The sequence below is a fragment of the Bubalus bubalis genome, chromosome 7 (assembly GCF_019923935.1).
Source record: "Bubalus bubalis isolate 160015118507 breed Murrah chromosome 7, NDDB_SH_1, whole genome shotgun sequence".
Taxonomy (NCBI): Eukaryota; Metazoa; Chordata; class Mammalia; order Artiodactyla; family Bovidae; genus Bubalus; species Bubalus bubalis.
The window spans coordinates 50676000-50698332 of record NC_059163.1 but is presented as its reverse complement, the minus strand read 5'-3'; the positions used below and the strand labels follow the sequence as shown (position 1 = coordinate 50698332).

Here is a 22333-nt window from a genome sequence, read left to right as displayed (position 1 = left end):
GTAGTAAAGCATCCATTTGCAATGCAGGAGATTCAGGTTCAATCCCTGGATCCGGAAGTTTCCCTGGAGGAGGAAATGGCAACCTATTCCAGTATTCTTGCCTGCAAAATTCCATGGACAGAGGATCCTGGTGGGCTATAGTACACGGGGTCACAAAGAGCCAGACACAACTAAGCACGGCATAGTCATATATGTGTGTGTGTGTGTGTGTACAGAAAAGGAAATGGCAACACACTCCAGTATTCTTGCCTAGAGAATCCCACAGATACAGGAGTCTGGCAAACTTCAGCCCATGCAGCTGCAAAGAGTCAGACATGAGTGAGCATGCACACACCATGTGTGTATGTATGTGTATGTGCATATGTACATATATATACACACATGCACATATATACATACACACGTATATAAATATGATTTGTCATGCTTATATCAGTAAGAAGTTTCTTTCAACCATTCTTCCCAAGCTCTAGCATAAATGATTAAGGTCTTTAAAATGACCTGGAAGCTCTAAAATGTCCTAAACTCTTGACCAAATTATCAAATAAATAATATTCTCTATAGCTTTAGGATTTGTCTCACTTTATTGCATTCTAATTCTTTTTAAATAGTATCCTGAACATGAGGTACATGATAATTTTCAGTTGCCCCTGAGCAATATAAATTGTCTGAAAGTGAGAGATGCTTGTTCACTTTTATAAAGAGTGTTACATAAAAGGACCATATGTGAAAAAATTAGAAGATAAGAGATGCTGACAAGTTAATTGGTTCCTATCTTTGCAGGTTATCCATTGTGAAAAATTCTAAGTGTGATGATTCTTTAGCTACAGTACCTCACAAGCAAATGTATGGCTTTGTGCCCTGTACCAAAGCACATTTTCCCTATGGAAAAATTCCCAGCTGAGTCATCCTTGTCTTCCAGCTTACAGGTACCTTCATCACATCACCAAAAGGATCCTGAGGAATGTCCTTATGAAAAACCAGCTTTTCAGTCCTGTGTAGAGTCTTTGGGCCCACTTTCAGTTCCAGATCCTTCGATAGCTGAAAATTCTGTGTCAATAAGTGGTTTCAGAAATTTCTCAACCTTGGTTAGCCTCTGCTTCAGTTTCTGCTGCATTGACTCATACTCAGCCAGGATCCGAGCAAACCTTGTTTGCAGGAGGTCTACTGAGCTCTCCATTCGGGTGACCTTCTCTTCAAGATCTTTAGGATCACTTCCAGCATTTGCAATGTTTATGTCCAGTAGACCATCTTTCATCAAGATTTGCTTCCCTTTCTCTTCTAGCATACCTTTGGCATCTGGGTACTCAGTTAGAGCTTCCATGAGGTCATCTTTTGAGAGACAGAATAGATCTGAGTAGCCAATGCTTTTAATATTGGCTGTTCTTCGATTGCCAGCTTTGCTACCTTTAATATTAAGGATACTGATTTCACCAAAGTAGCTGCCATCACTCAATACTACAAACTGAGTGATCCCGTCATCAGCCACCACGGCGAGTTTGCCTTCCTTGATGATGTACATCTCTCGGCCAATATCCCCTTTCTTGCAAATGTAATCTCCAGGACTGTAGACTTGGGGTTGTAATTTCAAGACCAACTCCACCAACAGACCAGCTTCACAGTCTGCAAAAATGCGCACCTTTTTTAATGTGTCTAAGTGAACATTGATGGCGATCTCTGCTCTTAGTTTATCAGGTAGATATTTCAAGACTTCTCTCTCATCCACTGTTTTTTTGTTGGTCCACAGATAGTCAAACCATTTAATAACTCGCTTTTCCATATCTTTGCTTACATTTCGAAAATGCATGTATTGCTTGATCGCATCAATTCTTGCTTGAAATTCTGCCCTGGCCGCATTCATGTTGGAAATCATAGAACCTATGTTACCGACAATGGTGGCAAAAATTAACACTCCAATGAGGAAATCAGCCACCACAAAGAAATACTCAGAATCCCTCACAGGAGGTGGTGTTTCACCAATAGTGGTCAAAGTCAGCGTAGACCAGTAAAGACTGTACACATATTTTCTAGCCAAACGGCCAAAATCAGGATCATTAACATCAGGATAGACCCATGTGTCATTTCCAAACCCAATAGCTTTGGAAATAGAGAAGTACACACACGCATTCCAGTGGATGATGATGATGATGTACATGACAAGGTTAGAGATCCTGAAGATGTTTGGGTAGTTTGTCCGTGTTTCTGTTCTCTGGAAGAACTCAAACATTCGAGAGATCCTTAACAATCTGTTTAATCTAATTTCTGGATAATTCCAGCCAAACTTAATATACAGCAGATCAGTTGGGATCACTGATAGAACATCAAGTTTAAATTGAAAGGTTGATTTATACTTCTCTATGAGTTTACGCTCTTCCTTCACCAGTAGTCCTTGTTCTAGGTAACCTAAAATAGAAAAAAAAAAAAAAAGTTTTTCCTTTTTATGCCATTGTGAATTTTTCTAAAGTAACTTTCAACCAACTTTTTTGAGTTCAAAACAAGAGCTCATTTCAATAAATACACTTTCAGCAATGTAATGAGATCAACATATGGCTGTGGAAAATGTTCTTTGGCAGAAATAAAAAATCTAGCTTTATAAGTATAAAAGTGAGAGATTATATGCAATGTATATATATGAGGTATATATGCAAATTTCTCTAGGCTCAGCGTATTGTCCAGGTTAAGCTATTCTTTTTATAAACAGTGTTCATACAAAGTTTTCTGCATGCTCCAGCACTGTGTTTAATTCCTCATGCCACTCTTTTGTCAGAATCCCAGCCTCACCCTTGAAGCTTGGGTACCTCCTTGCTGTTTGACTGTCCTACATAGTCTTGCCTTACCCTTTCAATGTGAAGCCTATCTCCTTAGAGGCTTCATTTTCATATCTCTTTCTTGACCTTCCTCAGGCTAAATTAGACATCTGGGCTCTCCCTTTCACTTAAGCTGCTACCATGGGCCCTGTGTATTAAACCCAGAATTTCAAAGCTCTGATATATTTCACTAGGGAAAATTTTATTTCTCTTCCTATTTTGGTTACCAGAGCTGTGCATAGAACAGAACTGAAATATTGTTTCAATGCACTGATACTAGAGAATGTCGCTATTTTACATAATGATTCTTAAAAGCCATTCTCTGCATATATAGGTTACCTTTGCATGTAGAGAGTAGTATATAAACAATAAGCTTATACCTATTTAACAAGAATACTTAAGTAAGAAGCTATCAGATCCTGCCCAGATTATTGGCCAATAATGCCTCCCTATGAACCATAAAGTTTAATTAAGGATGTATGTCCTGTTTCTTATAATATTTCTAGGACAGCTCTGCTAAGTACAATGACCTTTTCCCCCGTGTCTCTTCAAGGTACCTCTGTTAAGTAGCAATTACCCTTTCCTCACAGAGCTGCAGAATATTTCTGTTCTCTCTGTTCCTCTTGCCTGGTATAAACCCAGTGAACAGGCTAATGGAGGAAAGCCATCAATCTATATCCAGAAGGTTGCTAGTTATGTCCTTCTGAATCAGTTGGAGTGGCCTAAGCCTGTGGGTTGGGCTTCCCTGGTGGCTCAAATGGTTAAGAACCTTCTGCAATGTGGAAGACTCAGGTTCAATCCTTGAGTCAAAAAGATCCCCTGGAGAAGGCAATGAGAACCCATTCCAATATTCTTGCCTGGAGGAGTCCATGGACAGAGGAACTCGGCAGGCTACAGTCCATGGGGTCGCAAAGAGTCAGACACAACTGAGCGACTAACACAGACCAGCCTGTGGTTGAGTATATGGTACTCTTGCTTTCAGTGGTGACTTTTCTTCTCAAAAACCTCTTTGTTTTCTTTAAGAATACTTGAATTAATAAATTTAAAATTAAACAGAGACAAAAGCACAAAATTGCAAAATATTGAAAACTAAACATATTTACCTGTCCTTGTTCGTACAAACATATCAAGAAGATAGACTACATCTGATAAGTAATCAAAAGCAAGCCAGTATTCTAGATAATCAGACTGAAGTTCATCAAAACATGCTCTGTAAAAGAAAAACTTGTATAAATAAAATGAAAGGGGACCAATTTAAATAAATTTAAATAAAAGTCCTCTTTGTATAATTTTTATCATGATGAGAAATATAATACACTAAGGTGAGGAGGGGTCCTTAGAATCCATTTACTCAACCGTGGTTTTCCCAAATCTGAGGGTTAGATTTAGTTTTTTCACATTTCTGAATTTCAACATTCTTTCCATTATACCAGTCAGCTTTGTGAAAATATCAAATGAAAATAAATGGCTCAAGCTAATGTCAAAATACTGATAATTTTTGGTGATACACATTGATAACCAGGTTCATACTGACTGTTTATACCTAAAGTGCCTCAGGAAATCACACTTGGCCCTAGGTGACTGAGATGTTCACTGTCTAAAAGACAAGGAACCATAGATACTACTTGGGAAACCCATCTTGCTCTATAAAACCTAGATCTTTGATCTTTTTCCAGTCTTGGCAATTTTCTTTTTCTTGCAGGCCAAAGAAAATAAAAAGTTTCTCCCCAAACTCTAATTAAATGATTGAGCAATTAAAAAGTTTAAAAGTATGCCCATATCCCCCATCCCAGTTCTGGATTTCCAGGGATATTGGAAACCAAAGAACTCTTGATCTTAGGAAAACACAGAGAATGATGTAACATCTAGAAAACTGGTGGTGGAGAAAGGTGTGTCCTAAAGAGTTCTAAGCCAAACTGTTAAGTCAGTGAAATTGGAAACTAAAAGTGGGTTGAGATTCATAAAAATATATAGACACCTTGCAATAATCATGGTCCAGTTATACATAACAGGTAAGGTGATGCAGAACAGCCAGTTGTAATATGTATTTCCTGAGGGATCAATAACCACGACTTCCTTCTTCTCTCTACCAGCAATTAGAAATAAAGGGAAGGTTACCAAGAAACAAGATTTTTATTTCACATATCAAATATGGTTACACCCATCACCCACAATTAATGATATAAAAACAAGCTGGAGAAGCTCACTCCACAGTGGGAAGACTAGTTTGACATAGTGCATTAATCATAAGAAACTGGTTAGTGAGGGGTGGATAGTTAAATTATTAGTCTCACATTAAACCATACTTTAGACTTTATCCAAGCCCTTATTTAACTGTGATGCTGCAGACACTTCTATCACTCCAGCTACTGAGAAAGAACAACGGCATAGATCATGCCAGACTGGATATTCCACAGATCCCTTTGGAGGGTTATGGGTGGTGGGAGAATGATGGTTTTGCCACTCCCCTTACCAGGTAATATAACAATCAGGGACCACATTGTGAGGGGGAACTCATGGCTTCTTTCTCATCTGTATGGAGAGAAGAATATAACACAATCTAATAAAAAGTACTCATCCGTAAGTGTGAATGAAGAATTGAGAAGAAGTAGAGGACAAGAGAAAGAAGAAAGGAAGAAACTATACCATCAAATGACATTTTTAAAACTTTCTGGTATCAAGCCTATTATTTTTAAGGATTTTCCCCTATATACAACATCAACAAAGTGCTAACAGGCACAAATAATTAAACCATTGTCCGATAAGGAGCTTTCTTTGAGTAAGTTAAACGAACAAGTTTTTCTTTAATTATAAAGTAAAAAGATAGCTCAGAAAACATCACTTAGTCTTATTCTTATGAAATTTTAACTCTTAAGCATGGCTTTTGTAATGAGACTACTTTACTTTAGATTATTTGCCATATAGTATAGATGACTCAAAAACATTAATGAAATTATTAAATTTTTACTTCAAATAAAAAAATGATGGTAAGAGCCTAGAAATGCAATTTTATTTGGATCCTAAATATGTCCCAATAATAAGTTTATCTTCACCAGTGCTTGAGGAAGGAAATTAACTATGACACTGAAAGTTCTTGATGAGAAAATTAAGATTAAGACTACCATTGCTAATTTTAAGGAAATTGGGAAAAAAAATTAATTCGCATTTGACAACAATTTATTTAGCCTTTACACAGGGCCTCTTTCCTGTGAATTTCTGGGAAATTATCTCTGCATCCAAAACCTATCACAAATTTACTTCTAATCTCAATGCCATTAAAAATACTTACTCCTCTTTCTTATCTTTGCCTTTCTCCTCTTTCTTTTTCTTGTCTTTGTCCTTTTCTTTCTTCTTTTTCTTTTCTGAGTCCTTTTTATTTTCATTTTTATCATCTGGTTTGCTGAAAAAGTGAGCAATATAGTTGGTAAAATACAAAAATATTATGGGCAGAAAAATTTGGGGTCATTCAAGGCAAAGTCTCACTTACCTCTTCTTTTCTTTTTTCTTTTTCTTCTTTTCCTTTGGTTCTCTATAGGAAAAAACAGTATCTGCGTCACATAAACAAATCACGTTCCGACTTCCATTCTTATTCACTTTTCTCTTCATTGGGCAAGAATTCTGAGCTTTGTGTTCAAGAACACACCCCCATGTTCAGAGACCAGAAATCTGATCTCTTAATGGAGTGTTCAACCAAAAGTAGACACATACCCAGATAAGAAGCAAATAAAAATTCCCAGGAATTAGTGCATGTAGAAATTTGGAGAATATGGAGGTGGATAAAGGCATAAACCCAGGGAGGGAAATTTACAAAATAACAGATGTAAGAGTGCACTTTCGAAGTCTCAATACATATCCAAAAAATGGTTACTTAAACTTTCAGCTTCTTGATGTCACTTAGATTTATACTTGAATAAGAACTTTGAGAATTTCCAGAAAATGTCATGATATTTCTCTGGAGGGGTAATCCTGGCTGAAGCAATGTTTTATGAGCAGTCAAAAAGTTCTGTGGTAACAGAATTAGAATTCCAGTTCTTAGAATCATTCACTGGATTTGAGATCATCTTCTATGTACAGTTTCTTCTTGAGTGGAGAGTATGTGATTAGAGGCCTCTTTCTGCAGTTGGCTTTCTCTGTCAGCAGAAGAATGGATTCTGGAGTCAGACAGAGCAAAAGTAATAGTAGGCTGTCACTGTTGGCTCAGATGTCTTGGGAAAATATATTATTCAGAGTTGAATGAACAAGCATCTCATTACTACTGGGATAGTCAGAGAATGCTGTTAAAGAGAAATAGGAATAAACTAGGCATCCAGGTATGGGTAAGAGTTGTAGAGGCTGAGAAGAAGAGGAAGAATGCTAAAGGGAGGGAAACTTTCAGGTGCAAATACACAAATGAACTTCATCTGGGTAGGAATGGCCCAGCGAAAGTAGAAAACTGCTACCAAGGAGAAATAGGAGATAAAACTGACAAGGAGCCGGGGCTTGGCACCTAACAGGAACAGAATATAAAGTCAGATAAGATGAAATTTACAGCTATAGGAGTACATTCCTATGATACAGGATTTCACATCCTCACACAGACCCTGGGAGATGGTGCTGGCACCTTCTTGGATGGCATTTAAAAGTTTAGAAAAGGTCAAAAATATACAAGCAACTCCTACAGCTCAATTCCAGAAAAATAAATGACCCAATCAAAAAATGGGCCAAAGAACTAAATAGACATTTCTCCAAAGAAGACATACAGATGGCTAACAAACACATGAAAAGATGCTCAACATCACTCATTATCAGAGAAATGCAAATCAAAACCACTATGAGGTACCATTTCATGCCAGTCAGAATGCCTGCGATCCAAAAGTCTACAAGCAATAAATGCTGGAGAGGGTGTGGAGAAAAGGGAACCCTCTTACACTGTTGGTGGGAATGCAAACTAGTCCAGCCACTATGGAGAACAGTGTGGAGATTCCTTAAAAACTGGAACTAGAACTGCCTTATGATCCAGCAATCCCACTGCTGGGCATACACACTGAGGAAAGCAGAATTGAAAGAGACACGTGTTCCCCAATATTCATCACAGCACTGTTTATAATAGCCAGGACATGGAAGCAACCTAGACGTCCATCAGCAGATGAATGGATAAGAAAGCTGTGGTACATATACACAATGGAGTATTACTCAGCCATTAAAAATAATACATTTGAATCAGTTCTAATGAGGTGGATGAAACTGGAGCCTATTATACAGAGTGAAGTAAGCCAGAAAGAAAAACACCAATACAGTATACTAACGCATATATATGGAATTTAGAAAGATGGCAACAATAACCCTGTGTACGAGACAGCAAAAGAGACACTGATGTATAGAACAGTCTTTTGGACTCTGTGGGAGAGGGAGAGGGTGGGATGATTTGGGAGAATGGCATTGAAATATGTATAATATCATATAAGGAACGAGTCGCCAGTCCAGGTTCAATGCACGATACTGGATGCTTGGGGCTGGTGCACTGGGACGACCCAGAGAGATGGTATGGGGAGGGAGGGGGGAGGAGGGTTCAGGATGGGGAACACATGTATACCTGTGGTGGATTCATTTCGATATTTGGCAAAACCAATACAATATTGTAAAATTTAAAAATAAAATAAAATTTAAAAAAAAGTTTAAAAAGGTGATGACTCACACTAAGTGACATAAAAATTACAAAATGTCATGGCAGATGGTGGAAGAAGGTATCAGAAAGATTCAGAGAAGCAGCATGCTAAAATGAATATACTAAGTAAGCAAACTAGCCCACCAACTGATTGTGTTCCCTAACAGGGCTGAGAGGATACAAAAATGATAGGGACTGTGCTGGTGAGAGGGGCACCAGCATCACTGAGCAGCTCAGTGGTGTTGTCCTCTGTTTACTTCAGCGAGCAGTGAGAGACACTGACCTGGGTATAGAACCAGATTCCCTGAGAGCAATAGGGATGGCAGGATCTAGAATCATGGAGATCAGCGGCAGTGCTTACCCATCAGAAAAGAAGTGGGCCTGATTGTTGTAATTAGCAGTTAAGTGCACATAGTAGCCGGAGAAGGCAATGGCACCCCACTCCAGTACTCTTGCCTGGAAAATCCCATGGACGGAGGACCCTGGTGGGCTGCAGTCTATGGGGTCGCAAAGAGTCGGACACGACTGAGCGACTTCACTTTCACTTTCCACTTTCATGCATTGGAGAAGGAAATGGCAACCCACTCCAGTGTTCTTGCCTGGAGAATCCCAGGGACGGGGGAGCCTGGTGGGCTGCCGTCTATGGGGTCGCACAGAGTTGGACACGACTGAAGCGACTTAGCAGCAGCAGCAGCAGCACACAGTAGCCAGGGCCTTAACCCACAGAAAGCTATAGAAGGGGTTAATAGTCTACTGTGTTCCTAGATAGGTGGGCATCCCATTGACTTGTTAGGGTACTGTCTAACATTTACAATAAAAAAAAAAAAAAAAACAGGAATGGATGATCAGCAGGTTGAGGGCAAGTTACACCAATAAAAAGTCACAACCCCTTGAACAGTTTCTAAACCTGAATAAGCTTTCAAAATGAAACCCCCGACTGGAGGAAAAGCCAAGCTCCCATGAAGAAGGACTACAACAGCAATGACAAGTATATTCAGTAATGATTTCCCCAGTCTTCCGCTTAAAGACAATCAATGGTCATTTACTTAGGTAACTGTACCCTAGTGGGGCTTCCCGATGGCTCAGCAGTCAAGAATCCACCTGCAGTGCAGGAGTCATAGGAGACACAGGTTGGATCCCTGGGTCAGGAAGATCCCCTGGTGGAAAGCATGGTAACCCACTCCAGTATTCTTGCCTGGAGAATCATCGTAGACAGAGGAGCCTGGTGGGCTACAGTGTTGCAGAGTCAGACACGACTGAAGTGACTTAGCATGCAGACACGCACCCTGGGGGATAAAAAGAATGCCTAGATACATTAAAGACCACTTGGCAGAGGACCCAAGTTTTGTTATTGAGACCCAGGAACTAAAGCATTATCATGCCCCCCTTCCATTAAAATGGGGGACATATGGTGGTTTGGTAGTAATTTGTGGGGCCTCCATTGGGTCTGAAGATGCCCCCTTGTGGTCATTTCTCCAGTTCAGTTCAGTTCAGTCGCTCAGTCAAGTCCAGCTCTTTGCAATCCCATGGACTGCAGCATGCCAGGCTTCCCTGTCCATCACCAACTCCCAGAGCTTGCTCAAACTCATGTCCATCAAGTCAGTGATGCCATCCAACCATTTTATCCTCTGTTGTCCCCTTCTCCTCCTTTGAAATCCATTGATTCTCTTTACGGGGAAGACTGGGGAAATCATTATTGAATATACTTGTCATAGTAGGTGTCATGTGTTTATACTTTCTCCTGTAGAGGATGAGATGGTTGGATGGCATCACTGACTCAATGGACATGAGTTTGGGCAAACTCTGGGAGATGGTGAATGGCAGGAAAGCCTGGCGTGCTGCAGTCTATGGGGTCACAAAGAGTCAGACATGACTGAGCAACTGAACAACAACAACAACGTCTCCACAAGTTTCTTGGCTTGTGGAAGATGAACTAACATAGTGAGGAGGATCAAGTGGAAGCCATAAAGCTGTTTCCTACCTTCCGGCAAAAAACAAACAAACACACAATATTGCATCCTGGACAGGAAAGGAAATCAGTCCTTAAAGACCTAGTGCATGCAGGGGTGGTGTTTCCCCATCACATCCTCATTTAATTCAATGTCTGACCCCTACTACAACCAAATGGATCCTGCTGGACAGCAGCAGACTACTGCAAAATCAACCAAATAGTAGCTTCCATTACAGCCACTCTAGTGAATGTGAAAAACAATGCACTCACCCAATCTATACCAGATTCCTAAGATTCTGGGTCAGTGTTATATTCGGGGAGAATGCGTTATATTTAATCACTATCAGGGAAAGGTCATAAACAGTCCATATCCACAAGGGATGGACAATAGTATGTCATCTACAGTATTTTCCAGGGCTATGTTAACTCTCCCACCTACTATCATGACATAATCTCTAGGGACCTAGGCCATCTGGACATTCCTCAGATTACCACATTGGTCCACGATATCTGTATCAATGACATCAAGTTAACTGGGACCTTAAGGAGGATTATCTAACCATAGGATAGACAATGACCGCTGACCACGAGCTGGATCTTGTCAGAACTAATAAGTCCTAAAGTTGTATTGCAGTCTATCATATGATAAAGTGGTATATTTGGGATTGAGCAGGTGGCTCAGCACCTTCTCCCCATATCATCTACCACTGCTGTCTCAAAGCTACTCCTTCTGCCCTATCATGGCCATATATTGGCTTTGTATGAGCAGCTGATAGAGCATGATCTATGATGAGTCAGTTTGACACTTTGGATTAAGCCAAAATGAGCTGTTGTCTACAGAAAAGCACTACGGAGAGGTGGCCTTAAAAGACAGTGAGGTTAATCTTACCAATGGGACAGTGTCAAACACTGCATAGTCATCCACTTTGTGGGAAAAAAGAAATGGCTCAAATTAAGAATGTACAAGGATTCATGGACAGTCACAATGCATTGGCTGGTTGGTCAGGGACCTCATGAAAAGATACTGAAAGATCAGCAAAAATAATTCTGGAGAACAGGCAGACTAAATGGACTTCAGGAGCATGGGCACAAAGTTTTAAAATCTCTGTATCCCATGTTAATGCCCATCAAATATCAGTTGCCATGGAAAAGGAAAATAAAAACAAGCAAGTAGAAAAAAACCTGCCTGCTGATAAAGCTACCCTCTGTCACTGGCATCTTCAATGATGCTGACACACAGGGACATGAATGGAGCAACCATGGTGATAGAGATGGAGATGATGTATGGGCCCAGCACAGAGGTCCCATTCACCCAGGTGATTGAACTGCTGCTAATACTGTCTAACCTTCCAGTTACAAAGACTAATGCTATGACTCTAAAACAGCACCATTACTTGAAGAAAGTGGTCACTTGGTGGCAAGTTAATTACACCATGGAAAGGGTATCAGATAATTCTGACTTGAATCAATATATATTATGGATGCTGTGCTCAGTCACTAAGTCATGTCTAACTCTTTTGCAACTCCATGGACTGTAGCCTGCTAGGCTCTTCTGTCTACAGAATTTTCCAGGCAAGAATACTGGAGTGGATTACTATTTCCTTCTCCAAGGGATCTTCCCAACCCAGGGATCAAACGCGCATCTCTTGCTTTTCCTGTATTGCAGGCAGATTCTTTACTGCTGAGACACCAGGAAAGCCCTATAATATGGATACTAATTTGCTTTTTCGCTTCAGGGCTTTGACCAGTGCCAGTGTCCAGTTTTGGTTACTGCCAGCTTATTTTCCCTCTCCCTTGGGTAGCCTTCGTTGAAGGAAGCCACCATGCTCAAAATTATGCCACCCTTCCTGAGGCAGCCCTCATCCAATGACTGTGCATGCATACAAAGCCCAGTCCTATCACCTAACTATATGGAACAATTCTGAAGGGCCATCACGGCATCACATGGCACATCAACTCTATTTACGAAGCCCAGCTTCTCTCTCTACCCAGTCCTATTTCCTTAACTCCCTTCTAGGTGTCATTTCTGAAAGCACTCCCAATAAACCTCCACATACAAGCCTCCATCCCAGAGACTGTGTCCTGGGAAACTTGACCTAAGACATATTGACTCAGAATGAGAACGATTAATAACGTTTCATTTATTTGGTCAGCCACCCTAACCCTAACCACATGGAGGTGCAATTGCACATATGCTCTAGACAAGGGTTTCCTACATGTATTCAAATAAACACATACTACTTTTAACATGGCTAGGTCCATTTTTCAGAAGGAAATAACCAAATGACAAAACAAAAGAATATCTTTGCAATTGCATTAGATCAGATCAGATCAGTCGCTCAGTCGTGTCCGACTCTTTGCGACCCCATGAATCGCAGCACACCAGGCCTCCCTGTCCATCACCAACTCCCGGAGTTCACTCAGACTCATGTCCATCGAGTCAGTGATGCCATCCAGCCATCTCATCCTCTGTTGTCCCCTTCTCCTCCTGCCCCCAATCCCTCCCAGCATCAGAGTCTTTTCCAATGAGTCAACTCTTCGCATGAGTGGCCAAAGTACTGGAGTTTCATCTTTAGTAGCATTCCTTCCAAAGAAATCCCAGGGCTGATCTCCTTCAGAATGGACTGGTTGGATCTCCTTGCAGTCCAAGGGACTCTCAAGAGTCTTCTCCAACACCACAGTTCAAAAGCATCAACTCTTCAGCACTCAGCCTTCTTCACAGTCCAACTCTCACATCCATACATGACCACAGGAAAAGCCAGAGCCTTGACTAGACGAACCTTTGTTGGCAAAGTAATGTCTCTGCTTTTGAATATGCTATCTAGGCTGGTCATAACTTTCCTTCCAAGGAGTAAGCGTCTTTTAATTTCATGGCTGCAGTCACCATCTGTAGTGATTTTGGAGCCCAGAAAAATAAAGTCTTACACTGTTTCCACTGTTTCCCCATCTATTTCCCATGAAGTGATGGGACCAGATGCCACGATCTTCGTTTTCTGAATGTTGAGCTTTAAGCCAACTTTTTCACGCTCCACTTTCACTTTCATCAAGAGGCTTTTGAGTTCCTCTTCACTTTCTGCCATAAGGGTGGTGTCATCTGCATATCTGAGGTTATTGAGATTTCTCCCCGCAATCTTGATTCCAGCTTGTGTTTCTTCCAGTCCAGCATTTCTCATGATGTACTCTGCATATAAGTTAAATAAACAGGGTGACAATATACAACCTTGACGAACTCCTTTTCCTATTTGGAACCAGTCTGTTGTTCCATGTCCAGTTCTAACTGTTGCTTCCTGACCTACATACAGATTTCTCAAGAGGCAGATCAGGTGGTCTGGTATTCCCATCTCTTTCAGAATTTCCCACAGTTTATTGTGATCCACACAGTCAAAGGCTTTGGCATAGTCAATAAAGCAGAAATAGATGTTGTTCTGGAACTCTCTTGCTTTTTCCATGATCCAGCAGATGTTGGCAATTTGATCTCTGGTTCCTCTGCCTTTTCTAAAACCAGCTTGAACATCAGGAAGTTCACGGTTCACATATTGCTGAAGCCTGGCTTGGAGAATTTTGAGCATTACTTTACTAGCATGTGAGATGAGTGCAATTGTGCGGTAGTTTGAGCATTCTTTGGCATTGCCTTTCTTTGGGATTGGAATTGCATTAGATAGAGTTTGCCAAATAAGTATTTGGAGTCTAACACATTCAGGCGTATTTATGCCTTTTTACTGGTTTTCTTTAAAAACAAAGGTTTGGCTTTCTATTGTCGATATACTTACTGCTCCTTATTGCTGCTGTTGTTAACATTAAAAAGTGCAATGGCTCCAGGCAGGTATTGCTCCCTGGGAAATGAAAAAGTACAGTGAAGTCTTAGTAGTTACCATATATACAATGTCCATGGCAAGCAAACAGTCTTAAAGAACAACTGCTTTCCAGTTTCTACCCATTACTAACCAGTGCCTAGGCAATTTTTGAAAATAGAGAGCTTCCATGAAGTGTGAGTTGCTGAATGTTAGTGCCATGAATCAAAGCGATCGGTAAATGTCTATTCATCAGTGCTTACAATGGATCACATTAGCATTCTTACAACCTGAGTAAGCCAAGTTGGATGCTACTAACTCTCAGCAAGAAATCTAAGTCTTAGACTGTCATGGAAGACAAGAGAAATGAAAACAATAGGAAAGCTGAAGGTGGTCAGTGGAGAAAGAAAGAGGAGAGGGGGAAAAAAGAGGGATAAAGCCAAAGAAAACATGAATAATCGTGATAGAATGGGAACCCCTCATCCACACCAATACTACACTTCTTTTACACTCTCAGAGTCAACAGTTTGAGGTGGATTTATTAGCTTTTCTCTTCTCGATACTCACCCTAGTGCTTGACTTCCCTGAAAGTAGGGTTGAAGGGGAGAGAGCATTTTAGAGAATGACAGCTAATCCCTCTCACATACAATTGCTTGGAAGAAGCATCAGAGAAGAGGAGGAAATCAGAGAGGACTCAGGCATGAGATTTCCTAAGGGATAGACACAGGTTTCAGGGAAACTGATTGGAAAGTGTATTTACGACTTGGAGCCCCATGAACATGAATTATCATCAGGCAGTGGCAGTTTCCCAAGAGAAGAGAAAAGTAAGGAACAGAATGTACTTCAGAGTAGCTGGGCAGCAGGAAGGTTTGCCAAGCTTATCAAGGTTGCCAAGCCCACCAAGTGGAAGAATGGTGCCTTTCTTTCATCTAAATAATAGTCTAAAAACAAGTGTGGAGGGACCGATCACATTGCTCACCTCTGTGATGGTTGTCCGCTTCCGTGGGTATTACTTCTAAAGGAATCCCTTGCGTGGGGGTTCTCACTCTCTGATTCTTCAAACATAGAGGCACTGTCGTCATCATCATCAGAAAAGGAGCTACGGTCCAAAAGGTGGCAAAGATGAATTAGATCAACGTTTTGAACCATTATAGGGGAACAACATTTCTCACTGGGGGGATCTCTTCTTCTCTCTCAAACAAACACAGACAACAATGTGTAATAAGACTGAAATGCGAACTGTGCAGAAGTAGCAATTTACTCTCAAGGAGAATAGAATTAAGAGTATATGCACAATCCAGCACAATACGTGTAATTAAGAAATTACTCTCTAGGACTCTCATATTTGTATTGTTTGATGAATTGATGATGATAATGTTAGTATTTGTCAGATAGAAAGTATGATATCTACGTGTGCATGTGTGCTCAGTTGCTCAGTTGTGTCTGACTCTTTGCTATGCCATGGACTGTAGCCCACCAGGCTCCTCTGTCCATGGGGATTTTCCAGGCAAGATACTGGAGTGGGCAGCCTATCCCTTCTCCAGGGGATCTTCCCGACCCAGGAACCTACCAGGGTCTCCTGAATTGCAGGCGGATTCTTTACCAGCTAAGCTACTAGGGAAGCCCCCTTTATATCTATGTGTTTAGTCGCTCAGTCATGTCCAAATCTTTGGGACCCCATGGACTGTAGTGTGCCAGGCTCCTCTGTCCATGAGGATTCTCCAGGCAAGAACACTGGAACAGATTGCCATGCCCTCCTCCAGGGGATCTTCCCAACCCAGGATCGAACCCAGTTCTCCCAGATTGCAGGTGGATTCTTTACACTCTGAGCCACTAGGGTAGCCCTTGATACCTATACTTCAGGTCAAATAATACAGGTTTTTTAATTAACTTGTAGTAACATTTCATTTCACCAAAAATAAATTCAACTTATTTATACATGTTTGCTTCATTTATAGGGTGACCACTTTAAATCATACTCTTAAAACACATTAGCATTTCACACTATTCTTTTTCCCCACATTTCTCCATGGCACTGTTGTCCCTTTAGATGTGAAATGTTTCATGAGGAAAGGTCCTGCCAGTGACAAAGGAAATATTTGGCAAAGGTGCTTCTAAAGAATGCCCACAATAATATCTATGTTCATTTGTTAGACAAGTGATGCTAAAGCTGAAACTCCAATACTTTGGCCACCTCATGCAAAGAGTTGACTCACTGGAAAAAACTCTGATGCTGGGAGGGATTGGGGGCAGGAGGAGAAGGGGACGACAGAGGATGAGATGGCTGGATGGCATCACTGACTCGATGGATGTGAGTCTGAGTGAACTCCGGGAGTTGGTGATGGACAGGGAGGACTGGCGTGCTGCAATTCATGGGGTCGCAAAGAGTCGGACACGACTGAGAGACTGAACTGAACTGAACTGAACTGAGGCTGTCACAAAGTAGAAGCAAATTCACTAAATTAAATAAATTATGAAGTTCAAGGTTTGAAATTAAAACTTAAACTGCAGTTAAGCCCGTTCAAACTTAAGAATGGTGGTTGGTATTAAAAATACATAGAAGAAAGTGTGCATTTACCTGCATGCTCCATTTTCCATCCTTGTTATTTCCTTTTCAACATCTGGTCCAACCACATTGGGAATATTTACAAAAGAGCGCCATGTATTGATAATCACTTTCTTCATGGTTAGTTTAATATCTGGGAGGAAAAAGTCTTGTTAGCAGGAAGACTTTTTATATACTTAAAGATATAATCCGAAGTTTCACTCTATCATTCTTCCAAGGCTGTATTAACAATCTTATTTCTAGTTATAGGTAGAAATTATTTTTAATAGAATATAGTAATGGTCTAATACTTAAATTACCACTAGATAGGTTTTTGTGTATTTTTTTAAAATTCAAGAATGTACCAGAAGTGTAGAACTTTTTAAAATTTGGATTTATCCTAACTTTGAAATATTTAGACAATGTAAGTGTAGAACAAAACTATAGGGACTTCACATACACATCCAATAATGAAGTATGAATAAAAACTGTAAAATAAAATACCAAAATGGATGTAATCAGATATGAATTTCTACAGGCATTCAGAAAAAAAAAGTGGGATTCAAACTTTGGAGTGAATAAAGATGAAACTGATCCACATTTTAGCAGGTTTACTGTGTTATTCTGGTATACATACCACTCAGCTTCCAAACAACCAGTTAAGGCATCAGGAAAACACCAAGAACAAAGCAACCCAACCTTGTGGTGGCTGGAGCCCAGCTTTATACAAAGTGAATGGCCAGCAGGCAAATCAGCTTTTGCCTTCTTTCCTGATGTTCTGCCAGCGCCCAGAGGTGCATGCATGCTCAGCTGCTTCAGTCATGACTGACTCTTTTTGACCTTATGGACTGTAGCCTGCCAGGCTCTTCTGTCCATGGGATTCTCTAGGCAAAAATACTGGAGTGGATTGCCATGCCCTCCTCCAGGGAATCTTTCCAACTCAAGGATCAAACCGGCTCCTTTTTTGTCTCCTACATTGGTAGGTGGGTTCTTTAACCACTAGCTCCATGATGACACCCCTGCAATCATGACTAACTCCAAGTTCCTTACTGGGTCTCCAGGGTGCTGCAGTGACATGGCTGGAAACAAGTTCCTGCAGGGCCCGGACAGTGTGCCTGTGTGCCCATGGACATGAAGTCCCATGTTGAAGCTCTGCTGTCCCAAGGGCCCAGCTGTGTCCAGGATCCTCCCCTTACCCTTGTTTCTTGGTATTCACAGAGCTACCCTGTCAGGATTTCATCCCTAAGGATGTTTCCTTTAAAGTTGCATAGAGTCAACATCTGATACCCAGAAAAATGAGCCTAGATGGGCAGTAGGTATCCATACCAGCTCCTCCCCGAGACCAAGACTCCCCACTAATAAAGTTCTGCTGCTGCTGCTGCTAAGTTGCTTTAGTTGTGTCCGACTCTATGCGACCCCATAGATGGCGGCCCACCAGGCTCCCCCGTCCCTGGGATTCTCCAGGCAAGAACACTGGAGTGGGTTGCCATTTCCTTCTCCAATGCATGAAAGTGAAAGTGAAGTCGCTCAGTCGTGTCTGACCCTCAGCAACCCCATGGACTTCAGCCTTCCAGGCTCCTCCATCCATGGGATTTTCCAGGCAAGAGGACTGGAGTGGAGCAAAACAGGCCACTGGCCTCAGGTAATTAAGATGCATAGCAAAGGAGTAATTTCAGTGAGCCCAGACTCTTGACACTTCCCATACATAGAAAAGCACTAAAATCACTAACTTAGGAAGTCTGATTTTTGTGATTCAGTTCAGTTCAGTCACTCAGTCGTGTCCGACTCTTTGCAACCCCATGAATCGCAGCACGCCAGGCCTCCCTGTCCATCACCAACTCCCGGAGTTCACCAAGACTCACGTCCATCGAGTCAGTGATGCCATCCAGCCATCTCATCCTCTGTCGTCCCCTTCTCCTCCTGCCCCCAATCCCTCCCAGCATCAGAGTCTTTTCCAATGAGTCAACTCTTCGCATAAGGTGGCCAAAGTACTGGAGTTTCAGCTTTAGCATCATTCCTTCCAAATTTTTGTGATTAGCAGTAATCTTTTGATGGTCGACAACAAGATTTTCTTTTCTTTTCTTTTCTTTTTCAGCAAAAACTCGTATATATATCCTCGTTCCCTCCCTACCTCTTTGGATCCGTCCCTCATAGCCATCTGCAAGGTTGCCTCTCAAACTATAGCTCTCGGTAATGTCCCCAAATAAAATACAATTCTCAGCTTTTAAGCTCTATGTTTCTTCCAGTGAACAAAATAAAAACACAGTATCTGTTCGTGGGCTCTAAGAACATCAGTTCTTGTACTGAATACTACTTGCTGTGGTCCTGCTGATGAAGACCCAAAGAAGGCCAACGTGAGAGGATGACTGGGATACGAGACAACTTCAACAGATCCCAAACCTCCATCTATGCTCCATGGCTGGTCATCCTGCCATTCCTCTCCTCCCACACCACCACCCCCCACTTCCCTGCACTCCCAGGTTTTTATTATATAGACTGGGAATTTTTCCTTTGTTATTTTTCTACCACTGATCTCTGGGTTTTATTTGGAAACTTGCCTTTGTTATGAATAAAATAGAAAAGCAAAAATTAAAAAAAAGACACCATTTCATGTGAGAAACTGTATAAAATACCCTTCATTCTTTAAAATGTTACATCTTCAAGTGAGGATGGCAATAAATAATGTTCTTTATTTCACTCTACTATTCATACAACTAATGAAAATAACTAGTGATCATTAGTCAAAAAATAGTAAACAGGATTTTTGTGATGCTTGTTAATAAAAGTGTGCATATTTATTTAAATATGAAGCAATTTTTAAAAAAACAGCCACTGAGAACTATCTCATTGACTCCTTTTCAGTATTAACATGGATATTCTGGTTATATTTATAGCATGCTGGCTTCCTATTGTCATCAATTTCCACTCTTTCTGAGAGATCCTGTACCTTAGGATTAACAAAAGGAGAATATATGATTATTTCATCCATCTCAACATAGGAAAAACTATGTGTGAGTAAAAAAGATTAAATAAGGACAAATAATATTATCCAATATGTCAGAATGAACCAAACCAGGACTTTGCTTGCACCTGCAGAACAAAGAATCACTTCCCTTCTCCCATAATTTCTTATTGGCCTAAGTGTTATAATAGGAAAAAACCTTTTTTATATCACACAATCACTTTTTAATACATCTTCACTCTAGGAAAAAATAAAAATATATAAACAGAAAAATAAAATACACAAAATTCCACTCTAGACCTTATAATTATTTATCAACACATTTTCTCCACTGTTTCTATGGTTTCCTTTTTCACATTTAAATTTTAATCTATCAAATTTATTTTGGTGTAAGGTGTGAGGTAGGGATTTAACTTTACATTTTCTAAATGGCTAGTCAATAGTCTAGCACTAAATCAATAATCAATAGTCCATCTTTTCCCTACTAGCTTGAAATGTCATTGTTCAAAATTTGTTTTGTCAACCATAAAGATTTTGGTGGAGTTTGCATTAAAATTATAGAAAAATTTATAAAATTATTTTTCTTTATGTTTTTGAAAAAGTTTCTAAGTACAGGTTCTATATTTTTATTAATTTCTAGATATTTTGCATTTTTGTCTCTATCAAGATAGTCAAGACATTTTCCCCTTGCTTTTCCCTTTTTTCCATTGCTTTTGCTGTATCATTAAAAATATTTATTTACTTATTTATTTTAAACCAGCCAACCTAACTGACCTTTACAGTTAAAGTTGAATAATTGAAAATATTTCTAATAGTTTTTATGCTAAACAATTTCTGCTTTCAGTAATGAAATAATAGAACTTACACAAATTATTCTTTGTCTTTTTCATGAGGTATTTAGCTTTTTTATGTCTAGTTACCTTGACTAAAAATTCCAGAACATACAAGTAACAGTCTTGATATTCTGATATTAAAACTATTTTAAGAGACACCTAGTATGGTTTTTGGCTTTATGAGAATGTTTTATAGGTTCACTCTTAAGCATATTACTGACTGTTAGCTTAAGAGAAATGTTTGATACACGATAGCAAAATCTCCATTTATTCATATTTTATTAATTTTTAATAATTAGAAATTGGAATGAATGTTGATTTTTATTAAGGCTCCCTTGCTTTTATAGAAAAAATCATATTTTTCCTTTCAATTTTCCCTATTAATATACTGAACTATATTAATAAATTCTTTTAATAGTTATGGAATAAAATCTCCTTGACTATGGTAAGTTATTCTTTTCATATGTATTGAATTTTAGCTGCTAATATTTAATTTTGAAATTTTACATTAAAGATTTTTACATATTAAAGGCAAAATTTGTAGTTTGAGAAAGGGTTTTTAATGTTAGCAACAGTTGATTTTTTTCATATGCTTTTCAACTTTTTTGGTATCATAGGATAATTAGTAAGACATCTGAACAAAAAACAAAAAATTCTTTTAGAGAATTCATTCCTTTGTTGGCTTTCAAACATGAATCTTTGCATCTAAATGAAACAACTGTTTTTACAAAGTTTCCACTTTAATTTTTAAATGAATAACAAAATTTTCTCACTTAAGCAAGGCAATAAAAAAACTTCATGAAGAAACCAACACAACATTGTAGAACAATTATCCTTCAATTAAAATAAAAAACTAAAACTAAAACTTCACTTAGATAAAGCAAAGTAAATGATTGAGAAACCTGATGAACAATTCAGGCAAAATTAACTTGGAATATAAATTGTGAATGCCCAGGAAGCAGTCTGACTTGGGTTCAAAATCTACCTCTACCATTTATTAGTTGAATGAACTCAAGTGAGATTTTTAACCTTATTCAGCCTTGGTTTTTACATCTGCAAAATCAGAATAGTATCTTTTTTATATCAAATATCAGAAAGATATGCTGTGTACTCACACACATGAACATAATTAACTATGAAGCAGTGGTTCTCTAAATTTAGGATGAATGATACCTGTAAATTTTGTGTAAAATACAGATTCCCCGGTCCTGCTCTCAGAGTATGAATGTCATGGGGCACAGGAATCTACAATTCTATCAAGCACCTTAAGTAATTCTATTTCAAGCCATTCCTAAATTACATTTAAAGAAACATTACTCTATGCTATGTACCCTACACTAACCCAATAATATTTGTATTTCTGAATACAGCGGTGGGAGAGAGAAAATAATGGTCAAGAAAGACTTTAAGGCTGATGTTATTACCTCCCTGACAGTTCAGATCTGCAAATCTGAAACATTTAGGATCAATTCTCAAAGACAAAACTCACAAACAACTAATATAAGAAAAAGTCAACTTCATAACTTAAATGAAAAATATAAATTTAAATTTGAAAAACAATGAAACTCTCTATATTAACAGAAAAAAGTGAGAAAACAATCTGATCATTTCAACAGATACAGAAAAATCATTTAACAAAATTTAATAACTATTCACAATAAAAACTTTTAGCAAACCAGGAATAAAAGGAAATTTCTTCAACCTGATTTTTAAAAAAGTACAAAAAACCCTATAACTGGCATCATACCTAATGATGAAAACACTGAAGATATTCCCCCTAAAGCCAAGAACAAAGCAAAG

General features: G+C 39.3%; 1 protein-coding gene across 1 annotated transcript in view; it reads right to left on the bottom strand.

Moving 5' to 3' along the window:
• Positions 1–592: 592 nt before the first annotated feature.
• CNGA1 (cyclic nucleotide gated channel subunit alpha 1) overlaps positions 593–22333 on the bottom strand; it is a 38584-nt gene continuing 16843 nt past the window's right edge. The window contains exons 2-9 of the mRNA XM_006073739.4: positions 16772–16892; positions 15173–15292; positions 14173–14235; positions 6295–6336; positions 6097–6207; positions 4786–4893; positions 3911–4017; positions 593–2403 (exon numbers count right to left, since the gene is read on the bottom strand). Of these exons, the coding sequence (XP_006073801.3) occupies positions 989–2403; positions 3911–4017; positions 4786–4893; positions 6097–6207; positions 6295–6336; positions 14173–14235; positions 15173–15292; positions 16772–16878 (2073 nt within the window). The 5' untranslated portion in view covers positions 16879–16892 and the 3' untranslated portion in view covers positions 593–988. The remainder of the gene's footprint in view (positions 2404–3910; positions 4018–4785; positions 4894–6096; positions 6208–6294; positions 6337–14172; positions 14236–15172; positions 15293–16771; positions 16893–22333) is intronic.